The sequence below is a fragment of the Camelus bactrianus genome, chromosome 35, assembly GCF_048773025.1.
Source record: "Camelus bactrianus isolate YW-2024 breed Bactrian camel chromosome 35, ASM4877302v1, whole genome shotgun sequence".
Taxonomy (NCBI): Eukaryota; Metazoa; Chordata; class Mammalia; order Artiodactyla; family Camelidae; genus Camelus; species Camelus bactrianus.
Window position 1 is genome coordinate 16245589 of NC_133573.1, and position 27808 is coordinate 16273396.

The 27808-nt window shown below is 41.2% G+C and overlaps 1 protein-coding gene across 3 annotated transcripts in view; it reads right to left on the minus strand.

The window, feature by feature from the left end:
- Positions 1-27808, minus strand: part of RSU1 (Ras suppressor protein 1) — a 159260-nt gene that overhangs the window by 77769 nt on the left and 53683 nt on the right. For all 3 annotated transcript variants that reach the window (XM_010966825.3, XM_010966834.3, XM_010966844.3), the window contains exon 8: positions 2874-3006. In XM_010966825.3, the coding sequence (XP_010965127.1) occupies positions 2874-3006 (133 nt within the window). The remainder of the gene's footprint in view (positions 1-2873; positions 3007-27808) is intronic.

Consider the following 27808-nt stretch of genomic DNA (forward strand, 5'->3'; position numbering starts at 1 on the left):
ATGCCATAACCAAACATTAAAGGATGCTTTTATGACAGTCTAAAGATCAATTAAAGATTTTTTAATTGGAGAGGGTGTATGTGACTCATACAAAAAGAGACAAGATAGTGAAGATTAGAAACTACAGCTGTTAGAATAAAGGATCTAAGACAAAGGTACTGAATAAGACACTTCCTTTGTTTAAAAAAATACGAGTGTAGCAAATGAACTGCCTCCTTGAAGGCTGTTACCTGGACAGCTTTAAAAAAGTAGCCAAGTACCTGCTAATTAGATTTTTTTTTCAAGAGAGTTGAGAAGGCTACTAAAAGTCTGCTAATTATGAAGTGCCGCGTAAATTAAAGAATTAAGTTAGATTCTAGTTACATGAGGATATACTAACATACATCTATTCATATAAAAGAGAACCTTAAATTTTAAAAAATCTGTGAAACATAGTGGTGGCATTGTTGTGTGAGTATATTTTTTAAAGACTAAGAGCTTGAGGTAGGGTCTTATTTAGTTAACAGTCCACATTTCAGGCTAGGGCGTTTGATAAAGGAATGTTGTATAGGAGAACGGGAGGACAGAAAGCTGTAACACAGGAAGCAGGTAAGTTCTCTTTCCAGAGGAGGGGAGGGGAGAACCCTAGGAATTCACTCTAAGGGAGGTCCCTGCCCTTGAGGAGTTCAATGTCAAGTGCATTCGCCCAGCAGAGGCTCACATATATGCCTCTAAAAGCAGCCAACAGGGTACTAACTGGTCCCCCCAAAAGGGGACAATGGCTCTCCTGTGCTTACTTACGCTTTTTAACATTGACTTAACTGGACAAAAGATAATATAATTCTCCATGAGGAAAGCAAACACATAAAAAATAAACTAGTAGGCAAACTGCTTAGACTACTCTGATCCTCAAATGTAAGATGCTAATAAAACAGGTAAGAATACATACATCAAATAAAATGTTGTGTCACAGAATCCCTTTCAAATAAGGTACCAATTAACTCAATCAAGCAACACTTCTCATTCATCCAGAATCCTAACGATGCTCAAATAAACGGAAGTGGTTTGGAATGGCATATAGCGGTGATTAACTGCCTAATAATGACGCTGAGGTAATACAAAATCCATACATTCACAATGTGATCTTTCAAAAGGAAATTAAAATTAGAAGCACTTGCATACACAATGTATTCTAATTCTCTGTAAATTCCAAATGAATGTATGGTAAATTAAAAAAGTGTTACGCAGAATAAACAACAGAGCATTTTCCCCAATTCTAGATTGACAGGAACTTATTTATTTTTCTGCAGTTACCATGTACAATGGTTTGCTAAAGGCACACCCAACAAACCAAGCTCTATGAAGCCTTCTATTTACCAACTAAACATCAGAGCCTCACCTAAAACTGATGCTAGTAACAATTAACAGTTTAAGAGAAACCAAATGAACAATAAATTAATAATCTGCAATTATATTTTCACACCTTTTCATAATTAACTAAACGAATTTTCAAGGCTGAGCTATGTTCAAATTCCTAAAAAAAAACTATGTATCTATAATAATTGCACACATCTATGTGGTTCCTGAAACAATGAACACACATTCTATACATCTCTCATTTTACTATTAAGGTACATCTGAAGACATAAATGTCACAATATTCTCTTGAAATCTAAACCATGCTTTAAGCTGCACTCATATACAAGGATATGCTATCATTTGGGCAATTTTAGTCTATATTTGCTTGAGGACCATTATTCTTTCCCAGCTCATCTTCTCTGTGATTCTGTCAAGTGGAAACATGACCATAAGAAGTCCCAGGTGTGTGTCCGGGAGCACGGCTTATGGGGAGTGTGTTATCAGAACCACAGCTGGCCATTCCCGGGCAAGGACTCTGCCCTGCCAGATGTAATACTGCCCCTCTGACCCAACTCAGATTCAGAGAGAGCTGTGCTGAGCTGGGGGGCGGTATTTCTGATACCCAAAAGAGAAGGGGGACTCCAAACTGAACATGAGCCACCTCTTCTCTAACAGCTGGGATGTTAAATTCCCAGAAGTTGGTATCAGACACAAAAACAGATTAAAGCTGACTATAGATTTTTTTTTCACATCTTTTGCATTCACTTCAAACTAGAGTTGACTAGATTTCAGCATGAGGGGGTCATGAAGCTTTGAGATAAATGATCACTTCAATTTGGGGGTCAGGGGTAGGGCGAGGGGGAAGGTAATGACAGGAGATACAGTAACAACTGTGCAGATGGGGGTGGTAGGCTTCCTTTCAACCCGCACACACTGAGGAAGAAAGACGCGGGAAGGGCTAGGTTTTAGGGCTGGCTCCCACAGGTGCCCTTGAGCAGACGTGAGGACTGCAAAGGTTTTGATGCAGTGACTTAAGCTACCTGATTCCTCCTCCTCTGTATCTGCCTTATCTGTTCTCTGAGAGAGATTATTATCTCACTGGAGTAAAAAGCTTCTAAAGAATAGAATGACGCTGTCTTAGTATTCTCTACTGATTTTATAAATAAACTGCTTAACAATTTTGTTTGTAACTTGTGTTATTCCTTGCCTTCAAAGGAGAAAAAAGTATGTTCTGATCTTCATGTGTCTGGTGAATTTCCTTAGCACCACACATAGTCAACCAATGTAAGACCTTAAAAATTTTCTAAACAAAATTGGTATAGATTCCCTTTGAAAATGTCAATTAAAAACAATCTGTAAGTAACAGAAGCAGTTACTACATGTGGTTACTAATTTAAAAAATTAAAAATGCTCTGAGCTGAATGCCACCAATGACAAGGTCATAGATAGCTGTTGTTTTTTTTTTTTTTTTTAACTGCATAATTACAAGTACTATAAAACCAGTCTGCAATTTCAGAAGATCATAGTCTACTTACTATTTGTACGTCTCGGAACGGATGTATTCAAAAACATGAGACACGCCAAGCTGGAACTGGTCAGCGATTGGGGTAACCCAAGGATTGTTCTCTGCTTTGAATATCTGCTTCTGACCAGTTAGATCCAAGTTTCCTAAAAGGAAGGAGTGGGGGAAAAAGTGAAAGTCATCCAAACAACACAAATCAAATCTAAGAAGTCAGTCCCGCCCAGTAACCACAGCACAACCTTAAGGATCTTCTGAGTCATGTGATTTGTTTTAAAAACATGTACCCCAAGTCATCAGTGGTATACAAGCCACGTCAGTGATTGTACACTGGCCCAAGAAATTAGGGAGGGAGGGAGGAAGGAAGTAAATCTGGAAGGAATTCTTGCAAATGTAGCATTTGCTTCATTTTTCTAGGTATTTGCTTACTAGACACAAAGATGACCCGTCCAAGGTTGAGAGAACCATTAGCATCAGGACCTCCCAAAATTCTACCTTGACAATGTGTTGTCATCACTTGTCCAATCTGATCTAAATCTGATCCAGTCAACATCATTCTTCATCAAAGTAGAACAGGAGTGAAGAAAGGTAACGACATTGAACACGTAAAATTAGTACTGCCTCACTCACCCGGTACCGGAAGCACATCTCAGAACCAGCACTAAATGGATCTCGTTAACGTGGTAATGGTAGAAATGCACACTTGTGTAGCCCTTATCAGTTACCAATCACCTGTAAAAAGCATTTCCTCCTTTGATTCTCCAGCCATCCCTAAGGTCAGTAATTAACATCACTTTATAGGTAAAGAAATGCAAACTTGGGGAAATTAAGAAACACGCTTAAGATCAGAAAATGTCAGAGGGGGAATGTGAGTCTAAGGCTTCTTTCTGACTCCAGACCTCTGATTCTTTCTACATTGCCTGCTGAAGCTATCTGATTACCTGTCAATCTATATCAATCAAGGATGAAATTAGTGAAGGTGTCAGTGGATCAGTCAATTCTATTTTTTTCTGTTTGGTATATTTCAAAATAATAGCAAAGGCAGTGTGTGAAACGGCTTCCTATAACATGTTTGCCTATGAAAGAGACGGACAGAGATGTTAACGCAGCAGAGTTGTATGTGGTTTACTTGGCAGGAGACTCACCAAAACCCTTTCCCTAAAAGTCCTACTGAGGAAATTCAATTTCAGGCTCCTGGTCTACAGTCCAAAGTTTTATGGACAAAGACGTCCAGCAATTATTCTTCCCAGAACACAACCAAAGTCCCCTATCTGTCCTGTTCTAAGGCTCTACTGCCAATTTTGTCACAACTGATAAGGTCAGAACAAGGAAAATGCATTCTAGGATGGAAGTATAGCACAAAACACATCACCTCCTAGCTGATCTGAGCTTTAGAAATGAAAATATTTAGTAGGAAGATGATGTAGCATTTCTTTTTAAAACAAAAGAACTGATACTTTGAATCTGAATCCTTTTGGTTATACAGGCAGACCTTGTTTTATCATGCTTTTGCTTTATTTTGCTTCACAAATACTGCGTTTTTTGTAAAGTGACAGTTTGTGGCCACCCAGCATCCAGCAAGTCTGTCCGTGCTGTAATTCCGACAGCATTTGCTCACTTCATGTCTCTGTGTCACATTTTGCTAATTCTCGCAATATTTCAAGCATCATCATCATCATTATTATTATTACTATTATTATTACAAACATTAAAATGATCAATAATCTTTGGTGTTACAATTCACTGAGGGCTCAGATGATGGTCAGCATTTTTTTGCAATAAGCGATTTTTTAATTAAGGTACCTATATTGTTTTTTCAGACATAATGCTATCACACACTTAATGGACTTCAGCATAGTGTAAACATAACTTTTACATGCACTAAGAAACCAACAAATCCGTGTGACCTGCTTTACAGAGATATTCGCTTTAGAATGGCAGTTTGGAATTGAACCTACAGTATCTGAGTTGTGTCTGTATGAACTTGCAACTATTCAGAATAATGGAGAAAGAAAAGACCAGTATAAAATTGGTTACAATTTCATAAGTTGCTTTCAAAGAAAACAGATATTACTAAATATTGAGAGTAACTCATCATGATCTTTCCAAAGCTACTTAGAATCTGTTGGGGTTAAGTACAAAAATACGCAGACACATTTCTCTCCAAGACTATCAATATTGTCAATTTCTCCATCTTAATGGCTCAACATCATTAGTCAGATGTTCAATCATTTGGGAAATTAATGGGCTTTATGCTCTAAACCATGATTCAGAAAACTGCTTGGGGCAAATGAAAATCCAAGACTTGCACATATTTTGTTCAGCTGAGCATTCTACCTGGGTGTAGCCTTGCTTGTAATGGATGGGCATTAATATATTTTGTTTTTATCTTGGGGTGGGGGTGGAGGTTAGCTTCCCAAGAATCAAACTGATCGCTTGTTTAAAATTCTTTATAATTCCTATTTCCTCGTCCGCTATACTCTCAGTCCTCTCTTCCGTATCATTCTCTCATTACTTTTTTCTCCAATTTCCTCTTTTCCAAAAAAGGAGTATGATAGAAAGCATCATTTTTTTAAATGCACAGTGTGTATATTGCCCACTGTACTTGGGAAGCATGGTCACCGAGGGAAGGCTGACGCAACAGGCGACAGTAACCAAGGTGCAGCAACTCACTAAAAAGGTGGGGGGAGCGGGAAGGCACTAGAGGTTCTCTCCTAAAACATTCACCTAATAAACAACCTATACTGACACACTATCATCTTCCCACCTCACAGCCCTGCCCACTGATGCAGCATGAAATCAACTACAAAAAAAATAAGAAATGAGACCTTTGGAAACATATGTCTTCAAAATGAATTAAGAAAAAAAAAAAAAGCCACTAAAGCACCAATTACGTAAGGATGTGAACCAACTCCTAAGCAAAGGGGATTTCCATGTGAGAGGCTGCTCTGCTCTAAACGTCTTTCCTCCTCATCCCCCCAAATTGGTTATCCTACTAAAAAACACAGCCTCCGTTTCTAATGGGTGTAGAGTTAGGTCCGCTGAACAAGCTTCCAGGACTCCCTGTCATTCACACATTATAACCATGAATTAACTCAGCTGGACTGCTTCCTTTGTAACTGGCCCCGAGGGGGATCCCAGGAGTGTGGTATCTTTTTTCTCTGGGGAAGAAGAGTGGGAAAAGCACAGAGTATTTATCAGCACGTTGTATTTTCTGGGCTCTGGGTCAATGTGAGAGCAACGCGGACCAGGGGAAAGGTCTAGGAAGGACCCCACAGACAAGCCTCAGCTATTCCAGAGTTGCCCAGGAATGACTTCCAAGGGCCAGTGAGAGGAAGAAGACTCTCTTATTTCCTGGGCTGCATTACGAGCCCCCTCCCACCAGGATCAAGGTGCGCCCCAATAATCCAGAAGCACAGCCATGTTGTCAACAGGGTTTAATGCATCACCCTTGAAGTTAACACGCAGATGCCCATTTCTACGGGAGAGAAGAGGCTGCTGCTTCTACCAACAACCTAAGAACCCACTTTGTTCACTCAGTAACAGCCTCTGACTGAGCCCGCAGTCCTCTGAGTGGTAGTCCTCTGAAAAACAACCCACTCAAGTTCTGTGCTCCCTGGTCGCCACACGCAGAAGACAGACCTAGGGGAATCATGTCAAGAAAGGTCAGCCAAGTTCCCTGGGCCCTCTCATCTGAAGCCTTTCACCCCCTGGAGATCTGTCAGCCCCTTGCAATGTCTCTATTTAAGCGTGTCAGTGGAGACAGAAGAGGCACGGGGGAATGCTAATGACGGCTGCTAACTGGAGCACAGTGGAAAACGCGGGATGGGGGCTGGACACGCTCCCCTCGGGGGAAAAGGAGTCTTACACTGACGTCTGAAAGTTGGGATACACAAAAAGGACCACAGGCCATTCGTGGGCATTTTCGTTTGTTTTTTTTTTAATTGAAGTATAGTTCGTTTACAATGTTGTGTTAGTTTCTGGTGTACAGCATAGTGATTCAGTTATACATGTATATATATTCTTTTTCATTGCAGGTTATCACAAGATGTTGAATGTACTTCCCTGTGCTGTACAGTAGGACCTTGCTGTTTATCTATTTTATATGTAGTGGTTTGAATCTGCTGATCCCAAACTCCTAATTCCCCCCCACACACACACACTTTCCCTTTGGTAATCATAAATTTGTTTTCTATGTCTGTGAGTCTCTTTCTGTTTTATAAGCTCATTTGCATCATTTTTTTAGATTCCACATATAAGTGACATCATACGATAATTAGTCTTTCTCTGTCTGACTTCACCAAGTATGACAGCGTCTAGCTCCATCCATGTGAGCATCTTCCTTTCTGTCACTTCAAACTCATCTGTCCATCCCTGCTTGGGGGAGGGGGAGGGGAGGGAGGAGGGATGGGATTACCCTCCCCCACCCACACTGGTTTGTTTTAGTGTCAAACCATCCAGAGTCAGACTTAATAGCAAACAAACTTCAAACAGATTCACAAGTGCTTCACAGGCCTAACAGAACTGGGAAGCCTAATAGCACATAATGATTCGGGTTCACGGGCAGGGGCGGGGGGGGGGGGAGCCCAAACAATAGCTTTGTGGCTGATGCCAGGCTTTTCTTTTTCTTAACAAAGACCCAAGAAACCATGCTTAACGTCCACAGCAAACCTTAAAGCAGGCCACTGTTACAGGCGACAGAGATGGAAACCGCACAAGACAAAGCCAGCGCCGCCTCTTCAGAGTCATAACCAGGCTGGGCATAACAGGACGTGCTTATTTTGTTTTCTGAGTTAAGGTCACTGGTGGAGAACACCGTACCTGCTTCTGCGCAGCTGCAGACCTCCCAGCCGGCTCTGTGTCTCCGGCTCCCGGACCCCACTCTGGATGCAGCAACTTGAGAAGAGGGTTAACGTAATTAGAGGCAAGCCCGGCCACGATGCTGTGGGAAAAGCTGACACCGTCTCATACTGGCCTAGCAACAACTTACTCTCGCCTCGGCCGAGCTCATCCGTCAGCTGTCGGAGGTGGGCTCCCTTTCGAGTAATAAGATGCAGGAGGCATCACAGCCCACTGTCAGGCGGCTGCAGGGGCCCTCGCTGGCTGCACGCTTCACTGGGTCTAGTTAGGGGCCCGCGCCCATCTCCTTTATTAGCAGCTGGAGCGGCGCTCCGCTGCTGTTCTAACAAGGATCAGGCAGCAGGATTAAGCACTGTGACAAAGAGGATCTAATAAGCTAGAAAGTGGTGCCTCCACAGACATGCTGGCTGACTCCCAGACACAGGTTCCCTCTGCTTGTGCTCCGGTGGGGCGGCCCGAGCCATGTGGGGAGCCAGCCTGCGCCGTGATTAGCGGTGACCCTCTGACCGGTGTGGCGATGAAGATCATCTGTCACTCAGAGGTTTCCTCTGCAATTGCAAATTGGATTTTCCATTTTATTACCTGCAAAAGGCCCACACAGGCTTCTTTCCAGAGCGCCTGATACAGCCAGCTTTGCCCGTGCAACTGTCATTTTATAAACGCGCAGTCGTGCAAAGCCATCATTCTCCTTGCTAGTAAGAAACATGGTGACCGTAACAGGCAGTTGTGGCCTTGTTAATAGGGCTCATTTTCATGTGTGGAAATTGGTTGTTTTCATAATCATCCTGTTAAGAATTCTTCCCGAGGACTCAAACTCCTAAAACATGTGGCCAGTCACATCATTTATCGATGAGGGGATCTGGGCAAATTTTTTACATCATCAGAGCATCGTTTCCTCCCTCCCTAATTCCAAAATACCACAGAATGCTTTTTTAAATTAATATACTCGAAAAGCCAGGCTCTCTCACTCATGAAAATCTAAGGCCGTAGTCTAACAAGGTAAAACTAGCAACCCATGGCTGATTGCACAGTCCATCATCAGTATACTGGATTTGCCCAAACCCAGGTAATTGATTCGCTCTTGAAGGGGTCGAGGTGGGACCTGATGACAGCTGAAAGATCACCTCTGCTCCGCAGTGAATCCACACCCAGAAGCTAAGCACAAACAGCCCCAACGCAAAATAAAAGCTATGCTTAGGGCCACTGCAAAGGCAAAGAGATATCCTGCATGTAAATTTCTGTGATTCTTATTCCTATGTAATAGGCTACTAATTGTAGAGGTGCATGGCTTCAGGTAACAGCTGGAGATAGACGGTTTCTACTCCTTTTCACTTCTTCAGCAACATATTTTACTGAGTGGAAAACAATCAGAAGGCTTATAAAATGATACTCGTATTGCAATAATAAATGTAATAAAACAGTGGAAACAACCAGAATGTTCACCAATAGGTGAGAAACAGAATAATGTATGTTACAGCCATACAATGAAAAGCTATGCAGTTACCAAAATGAATGAAATCTATTTGTATGTTTTGACCTAGAAAGGTCATTCTAATAAAAAAAATATTAAGGGTCCATTAAGTTTGCTATGATTTCATTTTTGAAAAAAGTATAGAAGAAAGAAATCCCATAAATGTATGTGAGGAAATGTTTATGTGAAAAAGAGAAGGAAAGAGAAAGGAGGATTCCTATTGAATTGTTAATATTGGTTTCCTCAAAGAGGGGAAATTCAGGTGGAACAGGGATTCAAACCAGCAGAACAAAGGGTAAACTATTCATCTTTTTCAAGATTGCAGGTATAATTTTTACAATTAAAAAAATTAAGGGGGAGGGGTACGATTTAAAAACATGATGGATGCTAATTAGTACAAAAGACTGCATCTTATTTAAAACAGCATCATCCTACTGCTGGGAACATCCCACTTTACAGGTGATGGATGGTCTGCACAGCCCTGACTGGACTGAGAATCCAGGTCTGAGGCTGCTGCTTTTTCTGGGCATCATCCATGCAGTCAGAGTAAGCCGGGATGTCTCATGACAGCTCTCAGATTTATTCTGCGGGGAATTTGAGGCCACACTGTCATTCCGGAACTGTCTGCTTAGCCTTCTGGTAACACATTCTGAAAACAGGCATTTTGTTCACTTAATATACACAATACACTGCAGCTCTGTGAAAACCCCTAAAACTGCTACTCTTCCGATCTAGCCAAGGAAAGAGGGCAATTTAAATAAAAAAGATTCTAAAAAGCAAGCCAAATGGTTCCGACCAAAGGGGCATCTGATTTATGTGTGTGCCGGTGTGGACGAGTTCAGAAACCCTTTTAACCAATGAAGAAAAATATCATTTTACAGTTTCCCCCTGGTGTCCTTCTTGGCCATTGGATGATATCTGTGTTCCCGGGTAAGATGGAATGGAAGGGTCCCTCCCTCACTTGTAAACACGGTTACCCAGCAACAGAGCGGCGGACATCCCTAGTGCACACCACCACTGTGGCTTGATCCTGCAAGTCCCTTTCTATGGTTGTTCAATAAATAATTCATGTTGTAAACCTGGCATTTACGTAGGATTCCCCCCATCATTCTCCTGAGTGTGGGAGGTAATCCTACTTCTGCTTGCAGACTTTCCTCTCATTGTTCGTGTAACATCAGGAAGTACAGACGAAAGCCAGAAGACCCGGCTCCAGACCCACGTACCCTTCACTGGCTTCGTGACCAAAGGACCTTGGGTAATTCCTTGTGTTTTCTGAGCATCAGGTTCCTCATCTGCCAAGTAGGGATAAAAGTACCAAGTGACAGGATTTTGGACAGGGGCCAAAAAGTATATCCAATGGCTCTCTAAACTGGAAAGCACTGCATAAATACAAAATACTCTTTTCATTAATCGGGTTAAGTGAAATCTGCAAAGGAGAGAAAAATGTATCATCGGGAAACAATTTGTCTAAAACAGAAGCGCACTCAGGGAATTCATCAAAATAAACCTACATTTGTGTGGTGGCAAATGTAGATTTGCCGGGAAAGGGTCCCCAGTTTGTACGCTTCTCAAAGGTCTGTGATCAAAAGTAGGGCCAAAATAAAATTTAGGAACACTGATTTCATATCCTGTAAGACTGAGAATTCTAAACAGCAGCAGGCTGTGGCACCCGACAGGGTTGGTTACTGGGGTGCATTGGGTCATTCACTGTCCTCCTAGCCCTGATCATCCTTCAAGTTCCCTAGTTCACAGCGGGGAGAGGCTGAGGTCAGGACAACCTTCTGACCACCTGGGAAGCTGACAATGTCAGCACCGGGGAAGCCCCAGTTACCCTGGAGACCCCAAGGAGACAGCCATCATTAATACAACATAAACTAAAATAAACAGATGCTCAAAGTATGAGTTCCAGTCATCACAACTTACTGTAGGATCATAAAGGCATCACAAACCAGCCTCTTCACCATAGCTACTTAAGCTGAACACACACAGGATGTCCCCCTAAAGGATCAAACTATTTCAGCTAACTTAGCACTTACTTAACGTTCAGTCTCAGGTCCCTTCCACAGTTCCCTCCCCAGCAAGATTTAATATTAACAGTGTTTCTTGATTGTTTTGAGACACAACAGGCAAAAACAACTTGTTGTTTTCCTCCTAGGAGGCCCCCTTGTCCTTGTTAATCCCGCAGCCCTAGTACGTGGGGTCACCGTGACAACCATGATGCCCAGTACAGCGGTCCCACAGCATATGTTAGAAGACTTCCAACACCCTTTCAACAAAATGTGTAGAGTCAGTGTGAGGTGACGGGCCGGTAATATCGGAAAAGTAAACCTTTGAAATTTACCTTAACGTCTATGAGACAAGCTCTATGGCAGCATTGATGCTTCTGAGTACAGAAGCGTCGGCGAATACAGAAGGACCAGGAAATGTCAAGTTCTGTCTCACTGACTTACAGTTCATGAAACACTCTCCAATCAAGCCTGCACATATGCAAAAGGACTGTAGTTCCCAGAGTGGGTCTGGGGAATGGACACCTTCCCCACACTGCTGGTGAGAGCACAAATGGGCACCTCTTTTCTGAAGGGTGCTTTGGCAATATATATTGCGAGCTATAAAATCGTTCATACTGTTTGACCTGGTAATTCCACCCTTATACTAAATTTATGCTGAGGACACAATCACAGATACTCAGAGATTTATTAACACAAAATTTCACTTGTGCTGCTCATGTTCCTCCAGAACATCTGGAAACAACTCAAACAGCCAAGGGGTCGGTCAATAAATTATGAAACACTCCGAGGCTGGTATAACCATGTAGTCATATGATTAAAAATGTTTTCAAGTAACATTTAATGACATGGGGTAATGGTCATGACATAATATTGAAGGTTGAAACATAGGTTATAAAACTCACAACGTGTTTTAAAAAACGTAAGAATATACACTGATGTGTATGAAAAAAGACAAAAAATACACACATAAGTATATACATATATGAATAAAGAATAGAAGGAAATCTAACTTTAATAGGGATTATTTCTGGATGGTAAGATCATGAAAGTGACCTTTTACTGTGTTTCCCAGATATTCTAACACAGTGGTTCTCCAACTTGAATGTGTATCAAAATTGCCTGGAGAGCTTGGGAAAATCTCCAGAGTTTTCGATTTAGGAGGAGACATGGGTGAGACCTGAGAGTTTACACTTCTAACAAGTTTTTAGGGAACAATGTTTCTGGTCCCGGGACCACACTTAGAAAAGTCTGTTTATTTGTAGCAGGAAAAAAAAAATTTTTAAGCCACCAAGTGTTTTTAAAAGTTCAAATAAAGCAGCACAAAAAAATTCAATCTGTTTAGAGTGCTGACAAAGAAAAATGAATTTTTAGATACTATTTCCAGTTCTCTTAAGGATGTTAAAAAAAAACCCATGAAGCAGCAAATGTTTAACCATTATCATCATCTTCATCATAATTGTAATAGCTATTAATTGCTGAGCACGGACTATGCACCAGATGTTGCTTCAGAGCTTTGCATATATTATTCCAAGGAGTCACAACAATTTTGCATGGAAAAAAAATATCATCATCATCTTATTTAAAAAAGAAGAAACAGCTAACATTCAGGGAGGCTGAGCACCATACTCAAGGTCACCTGAGTGTAAACGGAAGTGCTGGGATTCAAAGCCCAATTTATCTGACTCTTTCAAAGCCCTTGGTCCTCCCAATAAAGGACACTTCTAAGACATTTTCCTCTTCCTGAAAAAAGGTACTGAGATACTGTGGGAAACAAGAGTCTGACATGGTTTAAGGAGCACTGGGGAGGCATGAACAGAAATACATCCCTTACCTCCCTCCCAGGGCCCAGAATTCTATCATCAGAACCATGATTGTAGCACTATTATTGTTGCCTCCAGGAATTTTCTTTTTAAATTAAAATAAGCTGGCGGAGTAATGCGTTAGGCTGATACACTTTCATGAATGTGACAGAGTGAATATTGTTAACAGGCTGTATTAATATAGAACATGCACTTTCCTATTCAAGTGTCAAAACACAAAGTCAAGGAATTCTCTTTTTCCTTTTTTCTTTTCCTGACTTCAATTGATTATTTGCACAGTTTTTAAAAAGAATGAAATCTCATGTAATTATACACTAAACAAATGGTTATTTTTTAAATAACACAATTTCATTAAGTCAGAACTGTTCAGGAAAATCATTACAGGATTACAGGACCTGAAATTATCCTGGGGAAATTTTGATCGGAGAAAAAGGTCAAATAGGTCTGAATCTGGGTTAGGGCATCCCACACAGGGCGTCAGGGGCAGGCTGAGGGTGGAGCATGCCAGGGGATGCTGGGTGGCATATTTCAATCTTCCTTTCTTGTTTTATTTGGAAATGTCTATACCACCGCAGAGAAACAGCCACGACTCATGATTTACAATAGCCAGGGCTGACTCCAAGCGCTTTTGAGAGCCTCACATGTCTCTGATAGTTTCAAAAGGCTGCTTTCTGGGGAATGTGGGTGGAGGTAGAAGGCAAGGAGATTATGCCCCCTTCACTCCCATCTCCCACCACCTCCTGGACACCACAATCCTGGCACCAAATGAAGACACTGGGCAGATGTGGCCAGAAGATCTGAGACCACTCCCTTTTCATCCAACATGTGTAACTGTACTTTGAGATTCCATGTGTACAAATATACTAAGTCACATCCTTACAGAAGGACTCTGACCATGATCTAAATGCACGTACAACTGGGGGGCCCATTAAGGGAAGTCTGCAGGGCAAGAAAGGTTTGTGAGATGGAGCCTTACACATATCCAGATTTGTACTGAATTTTAATTTCCAAATTACATAAAAAGTGAAAATGGCTTCTTAGATAACTTCATAGGGGATAAAAGGTCAAACACAGGCTGATTCAATCCATATAAATATGATTGCATAATCTTAATAATAATAAAATAATAATCTTACTAACTTTCCCAAATGGCAACAACTTAGCTTTTTAATGCTTAACCTCAGAAACAGTTGCTTAAAAAACAAATTTTCAGCCAATAGGACTCATGCTGAAGTTTAAATGTCATTGTAATACATCACTAGGTGCTTGCTCTTATGGAAGTATGAAACAAAATTAACTTTATTTCTTTATTTATATATAAATACCCTTGAATCCAGTTTTATTAAAGGTTAAGTAAGGGATCAAACTACTACACAGAACCTAAACTTAAGTTATATGTAAAAATGGCTTGTTTCGGATTTGCTTCTCACTCCAGAGCTTACATTTTTATTACTTTGGTGCCATGTGCTACATTCTCTGCAGAGGCTGGAGATGGTAAGGGTGTGGATATTATGCCATATAAAATATGTACTAAGATAATTAAGAATTGTGAGTGACACAAATGCTAAGTCTACATGAATAAAACTGCAACAACTGTAACTGAATTCAAAATTATTCATGCTAAAAAAAAAAAAAAGCCAAATGTGTTTTAGGTTAAGTATTAACAATCCATTTTAATGCATTTTGATGAAACTGATTTTCACTTCTTTTAAGTTTAACAATTATAGCTCCGAAGTCAGAAGCAACAGAAGGAAAACCACTCATATGAGAAGGCAGTATTTCCATGTGTGTCAACACACACATACTTGTCCACTCCCATATACACACACTCACCGACTTCAGGACTTAAGAGATATGATAAAAGCAAAAACTACATACTACAGCAGAAATGACACAGTTAAAAAAAAAAAAAGAAGAAAAAAGTAGAAAAAATTGATGTTTCTACTTTTATAGGTAACAATGTACTTTTTTTCAGCGTAAGTCATAAAAGACAAAATAATTATCCCCAATTATTATAAATAAGAGTACTTTCTAGTCTAGTGCTAACCCAGAGTCAAGCAAAGGCCACAGACATAAAATAATATGTTTAAAATTTTTAACATTAAGGTTTAAGAAAAATCAAAGCAAAATAGTTAACTCAAGGGATAACAGTCTACCCCACCTCCCAAGGATCTATGTGGACGATTCACCAGTCTTCACGTGTGAAAAGGCATTAACTATAAATAACAGAGAAAACGGAGTTTCTCCACAATTTGGGGTTTGGATGAAGATGATTACATCATGAATTTGGTTTCCAGTATTTTTGGAAAGCCAACTGTCTTGGGTTAAAAATATGAAATACTGTCACAGTTAAACAATAAAAAAGGAAAGGACGTACTATAATACTCTAAGTCAAGGGAAAAAGCAACTCACAAATACAAAATCATTTTCAACATGTGAAGGTGTTTCAGAGGCTTGATTTATCTACGAAAAAACAGAGCTCAAATTAGCCAACCCAGGCCCTGGCATTTCACAACAACTCCTCTGGCTGCTACTGGTTTACGCAGTGCGGTCAGTCCCAAGATCCCAGCTTGCTACTGTCAAATTGCAGACTTTCCTGATATTCCTGACCATAACCAATCATAAAAACTTACAGGACAAAAAAAAAAAAAAAAAAAAAAAGAGAGAGAGAGAGAGAATTCATGTATTTTCAAAGGCAAGAGTTGCTTTCAACACTAAATAACAACTTTATGGAGTAAACATGTGACATCCTATAAATTATTCACATTTATCATTTTATTTAACTGTCATGATCTGGATACCTAAAGAAAAGTTCACAAGGGAAGAAAGTCTTGTTTGGTCATAATTTGACATCACGTCTAAGAACAAACGGTGTCCTGTGGCTTGGTCAGGAGCCAGGTCCCTCTGGCCGCTGAGGTAAAGGTACCACAGTACGTGGTGAAGTTGAGGATAAACACACGAGGCTCACACAGTGGTCACAACCAGGGCCTCAATTTTTAAACAATTGTACTTTTAAAATGATGCCAACGCAGAATCATTTATGGGACGTCCAGACGTACCTCCCTTCAGATGCTGTGTGATTTATTTGCGATGACCCAAACTAGCCATGGCCTCTCTTGCTTCTGCACCCATCTAAATGCCTCTCTGTGCTTCCTGACAAACATCACTCAATGTCACCTCTTCGGAGAAGCCTGCCTGGATTTCTCCACTGAAAGTGGCTTCTTATGACTTCTAACTATCTCAGAATCGGTTTCACAGTAACTATTACATGCTGGAATTCTTTTGCTTGCTTTGTTTTTCCCCCCTGAGGTCTGTTTCTCCAGTTCCGTTGGTGGCTCCGTGGACACAGCAGCCATGATGGCCGGCACCAGTTCAGATGCCCATTCTGGAAGTCTTCTCCCAGCTCCTCTGTTAGCCCTGACTGTTGCATCTACACTCCCACAACATGACCCAGCGAGTGTCCCCACAACTGCCATGGGAAAATGACACTCGGGTAGTCCTCGCCCACATCCACACACTTCCCTGCAAATCCCGTATGTGACATTCACAAAGACTTTGGACAAGTCTATATCCCCTCTGGGTCTCCGTCACATGGTCTGCGAGATGAGGGCTTCTCTGGGACTAAAACAATGAACCCACAGGAGCCCGGCCCGCAGAAAGAGCAAGAGAAGCAGACCCCGTCCCTACCACAGCAACTCCTCCCACGACTCGACTCCTGGAACCAAAAAGATACAAGGTGCGAACTTCTGATGGAGAAAATGGGTTTGGAAAAGCACAGGAAGTGCTACCAGGCTCTGACTTGGCAAACACACGAATGGTGGTGTCACCGACTGAAACTCACAATTCTGGAAGAGGAGGAGAGGAAGGGCACGGGCGTGTTACAGGTGACACACCTGTGGGGCACCCAAGTGGAAACTGCCACCAGGCATGAAGGTATACAGCCTGGAGTATCAGGCCAGAGGACCAGCTCAGCAGAGGCAAGGGAGTTAGCACCACTTGTGAATAAAAGAATTCACAATCAAGAGTTAAGCGTCTTTAAGAAATGAGCCCATATAACATATGGTCCTTGAGAGAAGGACCATAGAGACAAAATTCCAGACAATACAGGTTAGAGGAAACTCAGCTTTCTGAAGAGCATGCTACTTTTACATAATTCAAACTATTATATATTGATATATAACATTATACAACTTATTGCGCTAATTGACATAATTTGAGTCGGGGAGTCAAGTGCATGGCAGTCTTTTATTCTTTGCGTTTTCAAGTACAGGTGCCATTTTGGTGGATCAGAAAGAGGAGACCAGCGGCCAGAAAGGTTAAATTGCTCCTTAATTATACAATATTTGCTACTTTTTCATCCTTTAGCTACAACAGTTCCTCAAAAATGTTGTGGTCACTTTAAATATTCCAACTGTGTATGTTCTTTAAGGAAGGACTCTTCCTTTGCCAAAGTTAGGGCTCAGTCTTCTGGGAGCTCCTTGCTGGCACCAAATTACACACCACAGAACAAAGAGCACCTCCCTAAAGTTCAAGGACGCACAGGGGCAGGGGTTCCAATGACAGTTTTCAGGTGCTTTTTGATGATGATGGTAACATTAAGCTCCTACTTGAAGGCTGTGTACAGTAGTTCTCCATTCCCTGATGTTACAACGCTGCACGGGGACATAAAGCCAGCCCCATACCAGCATGGGCCCCTCTGGATAAAGCACTCTTCTGACATCACCAGCCTCAAAGAAGAATGGGGAGCCTCGGCCAGCGTGTCAGGTGTCAGGGCTACCGCAGGACAGGTGAAAAGACACACGTGCAAAGAGATGGACTCAGGAGGATAGATACACAGCGCTGGAGAGAGCATGTGGACAAGGCCGACTGAGGTGGCACCAAAACGCAACTCAAACTCCATCCTCTGTTCTCCCATAGAGCAAATCCACATTATCAGGCTTAGATTTTTAAAAGGACTTGTTCCTAACGTAACTGAGGAGACAACCAGTTCAACAGGATGGAGCGGAAGTATTTCTGTGTATCCTCCTTCCTTAAAATCCAGTGGGAGAAGGGAGAATGATTTCTTCAACGGAACGAGTCAAACATCACCACCTCCTATCACAAACTCTGAAGAATGGTGGCTGAATTCGGGGAAATTTAGACCAAAAAGAGGCAGAACAGTGATGGCTGACCTATAGCTCCTTGAATTCAAACGTGACACCGATTTTTCTAACAGTCCTCAAAGCACCATCCAATGGGCCTCTGCTGAAGTGCTCATAAATCAGGTGAGGGTTTGCTGGGAGGAAAGCGGGTGCAGAGAGTATCCCCAGAGAAACCCAGGTTCACAGCGAACAGAAGATGAGCTGAAGGGTGAGTGACAGACGGCACCTTTACTGTGTGAGGTGGGGGTGAGAAGAAGGAGGGAGTGGACGCAGGGGGGTCATGTCAGCACCGAGAGAGCCTCCAGTTCCACCACCAGCCCCAAGGAGGGAAGGTCTGGAAAGGGAGAGGAATTTCACCTATGGAAACATAGCTCAAATGAGAAACAGGGCTGATGCACAGACAATTCCTATCATGGGAGCAGTAAAAATGAATGAAGTAGAACTCTACGCGACAACATGACATTCTCAAGACAGAATGTCGAGCGAACGAAGCTAGAATACGTACAGAGTAACTCCATTTATAGAAAATGCAGAGACAGCATAACTACATGATTATATCAGAAGTGAAGGCACCAGTTACCTCGGGGGCAGAAAACCTAAGGATGGACTGGAAGGAGGTCTGAGAGGACTCCGAGATTCTGGTGGTCTTCTGTCCCCTGACCTGTGAGTTCCTGCAGGTGGATAATTCCCTGAGCTATAAGCTTATGCTGTATCAACCTTTATCTATGTATTATGCTTTAATAAATCCAGCAGAGAGAGAGCGAGCGAGCGAGGGGGAGAGAGAAAATAAATAAGTACTCCCATGGGCATCCTAGTCACCCAGTAAGTGGAAAAACCAGGCTGGCCTCAGCTGTCTCTCTAGCAGATTCAACATCAGGAGACCATTGACAAAGTTCCAGGAGAAGAAAAGCTTATTCAGGAGTTTTATACCCAAATTTTCTATCAAACAAGAAAGGGCAGACATTCTCAAGTATGTAAGAACTCAGGACATAAAACAGTCTCCTAGAAACACAACTACTTGACAATTAAATCCAGGCAATTAAGCAAAAATCAAAAAGCCATCAACCTATTTTGAAAAATAGTTTAAAAACACAGTCACACATATTTATATATTAAACATATATAAATAATGTATATAATACGTATGTGTAAAATGCCTCAATGTTGCCAGTAATTTTAATGTTTACTTAGAGTGATCTTTTAGGAATTAATGCCTTCAATTTCTTTGTCTCAAAGAGTAAAACTTTAATAACTTCTTCATTCGATTTTCCTTTCTCAGATTCAAATAAAATTTAACATTTAAAAAAAGTATTATGTTCTTTACATAATCAATATAGTTGCCTTTCTACCTTCTGGCCCACCATTCTGTCCATATCAGAGACATATATTTCTTCTATTTTTTTTTTTTTTTGACATTTTGATTACTTAATCCTTTGTTAATAGGATACAATCCTTAAATTAGAGACATATTTCTTGAATGATAGTTATTGAAACATGATCACTGTTATTTCAAGTGAGTGAGATTTTGAGTCAATTTTTTTTTAGCTTTCTGAATGTTTTTGTTCTTTAAAATAATGAACATAAATTACTATATAAAAGCAACATGATTTTTTTTTCCAACATGAATTCATTGGGGCCAAAAAATGGTGACCCTTCCTCTTGTTCACCACGCTCCAGACCCCACCAAAAAAAGTGCAGAATTTAATGTACCTACAACACAGACCTTGTTCTCTATGATCTGTGCCCACTGGATGAACTGAGCCCCAGGGTTCAAGGACGATCAGGTGCCTCACTGACAAAACAGGATCCCTCACGAGGGGAGAGCCTATGTGCGATGTCCCTGTTTCACAAACAAGATGACACACTCTGGTGATTAAACTTGTTTTCCTGTTATCAAAACCAACACTCTGGACTCCAGAACACTTTCCTCTAATGACTTGCCTGGAGTTAATGAGGGAAGACTTTCAAGCAACTAATTAGCACACGTGCCTCCCAGCACAGGCTGCCAGTTGGTGATTTCTGCCGAGATGCCCACCAGTGAGGGAGCAGGGTGCTACCCTCTCACCTGCAGTGACCACAGCCGTCGACTTGCAAGTCGACTCACCAGTCGACTCACCACAGTGGGAAGAGTAAAGATGTTCCGCCTGGCTGCATCTTTGGTAATCATCACGTGGAGGAGAGAACTGGAAATGGAGACAGACAACACAAAAGCCCCCCAAAGCACCCGAGTCATTTTCCATGTTCAACAGAAACAAATTCTGCCTTTTCTGAGATAAATATGTGTTTCTGGCAAATTCACCATCGCAATGAAGATCAATTAAAAGTCAAACAGAAACTGGTAAGAAGTTAAGAGTTCCTTTTCCTTAGATACAGCAGAAGGCTGCTCAATGGGTGGATTGCAGCCACACACATCTAAGTGTTCCTGATCAGGCAAGGTAATGACGGGGCTGGAATTTAGAAGTCTGCATCCCTCAAAACGCACCAAGTGCCTAACTCAGGCCACAGCTTGGGGCACAAGTTTCAGGAGACTCTTAAGGAAAATTTTTTGGCATCTTTCCCTCCAGACCCATACGGTGAACAGGGCCCTGAAACTTCCAGCTGTGAAAGGAGTAAACATGAACAATAAAGTGATAAAAATAAGAAAAAATGTTATAAAGAGTATTCGAGAAACCACTAGCCACGCGGCGTCGTGCTAATGACTTCTACTTTTAGATGACAAGTTGTGCTATTTAAACAACCAAATTTCACTGCAGACATCCTTCAGGAACAGGTACCAAGGCAACCAGGCTGATGCCAGGCGGTGGGGAGCCGTGGGGAACCGGAGGAGGGAGAGCACACTTGATATACTGATAAGGATCCAAAACACAAGCCACCAACTTAAAAAATTATCTGAAGAAAAGCTGAAAACTGGACTTAATTCAACATCCATCTGGCATCTCGGATAAAGAAATAACTCAGGACTCCTCGTCTTTACGAAAGTTGATATTTCAAAACTGCAAGCAAGGAAGATTCAAGTTCCCTGAATGAGATTATTTTCAAGAGATTCTTGTGGTTGACATTTTAGTGATATTTCTGGACGTGCCATCTTGGGTTGATTACTCAGGTACGGAATATTAAACTAGTCTTCCCCATCACTTACTCCCGCTAGAGCGGCTAAAAGCATGACAGGGCTGCTGTCAAAATACGTCATCAAAGACTCCTATTTCAAAATAGTCCTGTGTCAGAAACTATTAATCATAATATCAATATATAGAATGAGGGAGGCGAGCAATACAAACTTCATTTCCCCCCAAAATGAATAATGAATACACCTACACCCTTCATCAAATGTCGACCCAAAAGCCCAGTAGAACGAGGATCCTGGAGTCAAGATCCAGCCAGCGCACACGATTCTGGAGGAGAAGAGGTGGGCCCACCACGCAGCCAGCGAAAGGGATGATTGTCACGGATGTAACTGCATGACAAAGCTCGTGTGTCCGTTACCATGTGCAACAGGATGAGCAATGGTTCCCCAAATACATTCAGCATCTCAATCCCCAGAATCTGTGAATTTCAGCTTCTACGGCAAAAAGGACTTTGCAGATGTGACTAAGTTAAGGATCCTAAGGTGGGGGAATTATCTGGTTGGGCCTGAAAGCCTCACAGTGGTCCTGCTCTAAGGGATAGGGGAGGAACCAGTGTGAGAAAAGGCAATGTGACGGTGGCCGGAGAGATGGATGGCATGCATTTAAGGCGGGGAACAGACCAAGGAGTACCGGCAATCGCCAGAAACTGAAAAAAGGCAAGGAAACTGGATTCTCCCAGAAAGCCTCCTTACAGAACGAACTGTGCCCTCCCCTTGATGTTAACTTAGTAGAACTGATCTCGGACATCTGACCTCCAGACAGTAAGAGAATAAACTGGTGTCTTCAGGCACTAGGTTTGTGACAATCTGCTATAGCACCGACAGGAAGTTAACGCACCATGGAAAGATATTCTGGAGCCTGACTCCCCTGACTCTCTGAGCTATTCACAGTGTCCCCTCCTTCCACTTGGGAAACTTTTCACAGCCTCGATGTACGATTCGTAAAATGTCTATGAAAGTGGTTGCCTCCTGTTACAAAGTGTGAGTAACATAACATGTTTTTATCTTGGCACAGAAAGTCTGCAAATGAAGTATGTTTATAGACTCATACAGAAGCTATAAAACATTATTAGGGATAGTACCAAAACAAATATACCTTCCATCTCATCGACACATTTTCAACTTTCTTCTTTTATAAAACTTGATCAATTTAAGACAATCAAATGAAAAGTTACAAAAATCCTACTAATACAGAAAATTTAATGTTACTCAAAGCAGTGTTTGCTACAATTCGAGGAGTCATCCTGGGTTAAGACTTGACAGCACAAAATACAGTAGCGCAAAGAAAAAGAAAACTGTGATCAATTGAGGCTCAAAGTACTGTTCTGAAGGATTCAATCACAGACCAGAAGATTTTTGTTAAAGCAGTCAGTGATCAGCTAAAACTTAAAAAACAACTATACCGAGTGAGCAAAAGTTCTGGAATATCGATTAAAAGAATGAATTTTTGAAAAGAAAGAGCTTGAGTTTTTGGTCGCTGCCCTAGGAACACAGTGAGCTGAGAAAGAACATTCTGCAAAGATGTAGTGAGGTTGGGCAATTCACTTTTCTGCATTCTTTTACAGCAAATTATAGCTCGCGAAGTCTTCTGGATAGCCATTGCTTTTGCTTGGGTCAACTGAAATGCCCAAACAATGAACCTGTGGCACCCACCATTGATCTTGCTAATTGCAGCTGCCACTACCATTCGCTCCTCTCATCTCCAGGCAGCCCTCTCTTCCAACACTATTCCATTCATTAAATGGTCAGAACACACAAGGTGACTGATGTCGTGTTTCACTGGCAATTTATACAACTGACTTGCAATGCTGTTGTTGCAGTGAATCGTGATTTATTTGTCTCACATTGTAGCACATAACCTTTTAAATGCAAGGGGTAAAAAGTCAAGACCTCTTCTAAGTTTATATGGGACCATCTACCACTACATCCTATGAACCAACTTTGAAGGAGGACCGATCACATGAGAGAGGGAATTCTTTTCTTGTCTGTAGCTAGCACTTCATGTACAACTCTACCTGTGTGTCCTGGGCTCACTCTCTGTTCTTTACTTGTGTGGGATGAAGAGGGAAATCTGGGCAGTCTCCTTAAATGTCATCTGTACCAGTCAGCTAACAGAACCTCGATTAAAGGGTTAAAAGGAGGAATATTTGGGGTGAGAATTCTACACTGAAGGGTCCATGGATATTCATCTGGGGGCGTCTTAAAATTTCCCAAGTTTTATCTAAAACTTCATATGCAAAAACATTTTAGGGAGAGTAGCTCTGTAGGTTTCTCTGGTTTCACAAAGGAGTCAGGGATTCTTGAAAAGATTAAGCATGATGGCTTAAGGGAACGGAACCTTTTGTTGCAAAATAAAAGAAAGTGAAGGCATAAATAAGCATGTGAACAAATGAATAGTATCAAAGGACATCAAGTTTTACACCAAGGTTTATAAATAAAGGTAAGACAGAAACAGTTGTGTTACAGGCTGAATGGTGCCCGCTCCCAAAATGCTCACGTGGAAGTACTAACTCCCAGTACCTCAGAATGTGACTGTGTTTGGAGACAGGGTCTTTACAGAGGCAATTAGTGAAAAGAAGGTCATTAGCATGGGCCCTAATCCCATATGACCAGTGTGCTTCTAGGAGAGGGGATGTGGACATGCAGAGACACTCAACATGGGTGCACACACAGAGGGACGACCGTGAAGACACAGGGAGAAGGCGGCCATCTACAAGCCAAGGGGAGAGGTCTGGACCTGGTCCCTCCCGGGTGGCCCTCAGAAGGCACCAACTTTACCAGCACAATGATCTCGAACTCCTAGTCTGCACTAAGAAAATGAATTTCTGTGGTTTAAGCCCTAGCAAACTTACACAGTTGATATTAGCTGTAACAGTGAACTAAGAAGATACTTCAAAAAGTAATGAAGACCAAGAGATTATTCTGCAGGTTAAAAATTTGTAAATACCAAGAATGACGGTGGAAATGGCCTTAATGAACACTTGTAAGTAACATGGAAGAATAATATGCATGAAAATACTTCCTAACAATTACAGAACACTGCAGGGTACATGATGTTTTCCAAGTGCACATGGAAACTCATCAACACAATGCAGCGGGCCATAAGACAAGCTGGTAAATTTCAAAAGGCTGAGAGTCACAGAGATGATGATTTCTGATCATAATGTAATTAAACAAGAAATTAATAACAAAAAGATTATAAAATTATCAAACATTAAAAAAATTTCTAAATAACCCACACACCAAAGAAAAAAATCTCAAGGGAAATCAGAAAATACTTTAAATTGAATGGTAATGAAACCACAAAAAGCGTGGGTGCAGCTAAAACAATGATTAGAGAGAAATTTATTTCTCTACATGTTTGTATCAGAAAAGAAGACTGTAAATCAATGATCTAGGATTTCACCTAAAGAAGCTAGAAAAATCTGAACAAACTGCACCTAAATTAAGCAGAAGAAACCAGCAAAATATAAAACAAAGAATAAAGAAACTGAATGAAACAGTAACACTGGGTTTTTGAAATGAGTAATAAAATCTAAAGTCTAGCTAGAACATTCAAGGGAAAAGAGGAGAAACAAAATTTACTACTATCACAAAATAAAAATGGGGACATCATTATAGATAACATAGAACAACTTAAAAGAAATACACAAAAATCTCTGAGAGATGCAAATTACCAACTGACACTAAAAAAGAATCCGAAGTCTTACAGCTATGAAAAAAATAACTTAATGCTTAATTCAAAACTTTGCCACAAGGGTGGGGGATAGCTCAGTGGTAGAGCCCATGCTTAGCATGCACGAGGTCCTGGGTTCAATCCCCAGTACCTCTATCAACAACAAAAAAAAACAAACAAAAAAACCCAAAATAAACCAAATGACAATGGGAGATGTACTATAAAGCTATTGCAATAAAATTATTTTTTTTTAATCTTTCCCACAAGGAAAACTCAAGACCCAGATGGCTTCTCTAGCGAATTCCTTCAAATATTGAAGGAAGAATAATGTTCAATTTTATACTTTTTATAAGATCACAATATTCCTCATATAAAAACTATATAAAGGTACTACTATAAGAAAAGAAGAAAACTAGAGACCAATATCGTTCATGAACTGAACAAAGCAGAAAAATTTTAAACAAAAAATTAGCAAATCAAATCCAGAAATATATAAAAAGGAAAATACAAAAAACAGAAAACACATGATCATTTCAATAGATGCAAAAAAGCATTTAACAAAATCCAACACCCTTTCACGATAAAAGCATTCTATAAACAAGGAATAGAAGGGCAATATTCCTAAACCTGACAAAGGTCATCTGCAAAAAAACTGAAAACATAATACTTATTAGGAAAAAAGCATAGACAAGAAAGGCTAACCCATGATCAGTTGTGACAAGGCACAGTTGTGGGTCTAACACTGAACTTCTGGTGCTGACACCACGAAGAGCATCACCCTCCACTCCCCCCTCCCCAACTCCACCCCTGACCAAGAGGAACTCACACTCCCGCATGCAGCACCATTCGGGTCTGGTCGGGTTATTATAACATTACTTATTTTATTTGAGCTAATATAATATACAGGAGAAGCTTTTAGGGAGATGCTACATAAACATAATATATTATATATGTATTCAGGTGATAGGAACTGTATTTACAGATATGCCTCTGGAATAAAAAAAAAAAAAAAATTAAATCTGGAAGCTCAGCACTGCCGGCATTTCTCCGGGGCAAGAAGACATTTAGTGTTCTACTAAATCAAAGGATGTTCCACTGGAAACAGTGGCATGCTTTACCAGCTGGTGTTAACACAGATTGATGCACAAGTTCAATCACACCGAACCTGACACTGGGCTTCCTGAAATTTATAATATGGAATTGAAACCTTTTATGTGTTGCAACTTCCCAACCCCTTTAAAGCAGTAACTCACCAGGCAGAAGTATAATTCATTTGGCGTTTTTAAAATCCACACTTAGAGCATTTTCCAGGGCTAAAGATGCACTGGAACAGAATATATAAAACGGAAGTTGTTAAAAAATACATCGTGGAGGAAGACCTGACGGGAGTCGTTTCTGATGATCGTCTAAGACCACGAGAATCAAAGAACAGGATATATTATTTTTGGGGAAGCATGGCAAAAGGGACATGAACACAGAAATAAAACGTGAGCGCATGTAATATAATTCAAGGCAAAAATTCAACGTCGGGTAAAGATTTCTCTATCCCTCGCATTTTCTTTACTTTCCAAAGAATAAAATTAAGGCATCTATTTGGAAGCACTGCTGTCATCTAATGATACACAATGCCCTTTCACAGGCTCAGTATTGACACATTTATGGATATACTATTGGGAGGAATACTTATTTTTGAAGGCAAAAGATCTGAACTGAAAATCTCATTCTGTCCATAACATGCCACATCAGTAATACAGCTTTGGGCAAGTCACTGTCCCTCTACACACCTCGGTTTTGCCATCTGTAAAAAGTGGCCAAGGAGTTCTCCCTGGTCTATTACACAGAACTGAGATCAAGTCTGTGAGATCATTTTGCCAGTCATAGTATTGTGTGTGGAAACAAAAGGATTTCTGTCAATCCACCTAGCTTAAAAGTAACTTCAAACATGTTCACGATTGACTGACAAAGTCCATTTTGAACACGTGGCCCAGGCTCTGGGTTCTGGTTCTGTCTCTTACAGCTTTATTATGCTAAGGTATTATGAGCTGTGGCAACCACTTTACAGATTAACAATTACGTCTTCTGAGACAAGTATTTTTGTTCATATCTAATCCACAGGGCCCTTCTTTCATAAAAAATGCTATTTCTTTACGCAGACTAATTTCTATTTTTCTGTGTCCTAGAATGGACCCAAAACAAAAGCAGCCAATGACTCCACCCCCGTGAACCTGGATTAGTTATCCCAGATGGCGGCAGGAGTTCTGCATTTCAGCTCCGAGTCCAACGGGCCATGTGATCTCAGCAGGTTGCCGTCCACCGCTCAGAGCCTCACGAGCTGCCCCGACCCCATAAAATGGGGAGAAAGCCCCCAGCCTCTCACAGCTGTTGTGAGATTTACATGAGAAAATAACATATAAAACGCCTAATGGAGCAGCTTACGTGCTCAATCAATACTGGCTTTCTCCTCTCACACCTTTTGGCTTCCTGGGATTAACACAGAGAAACTGAAATAATAAAAACAAAATCATAAAATATTTAACCCTAAGTGATGTTAAATGCACTAAGAGATGCTCTGGTACCTCCGAGCCTCCTGCCTCTCCCCTCCTCCTCCCAGCAGACCTACATCCCCTTCTCCCTGCTGAACACAAGCCCTGTGCGGACCCCTCAATCCCATCGATGCCCTGACGGCACCTCTCCCCAAAGGCTTCCAGCTGGAAGGTCTCAGAACCAGAATCAGTCACCTCTTCCAAAGGACAGAGATGAAGACCAAGAGCTTTACTGCCAACAGTGAGGATGAGTGAGTAGCACCAGCAGCAAATGTTCACGGAGCCGGCACGTTCCAAATGCTTCCTG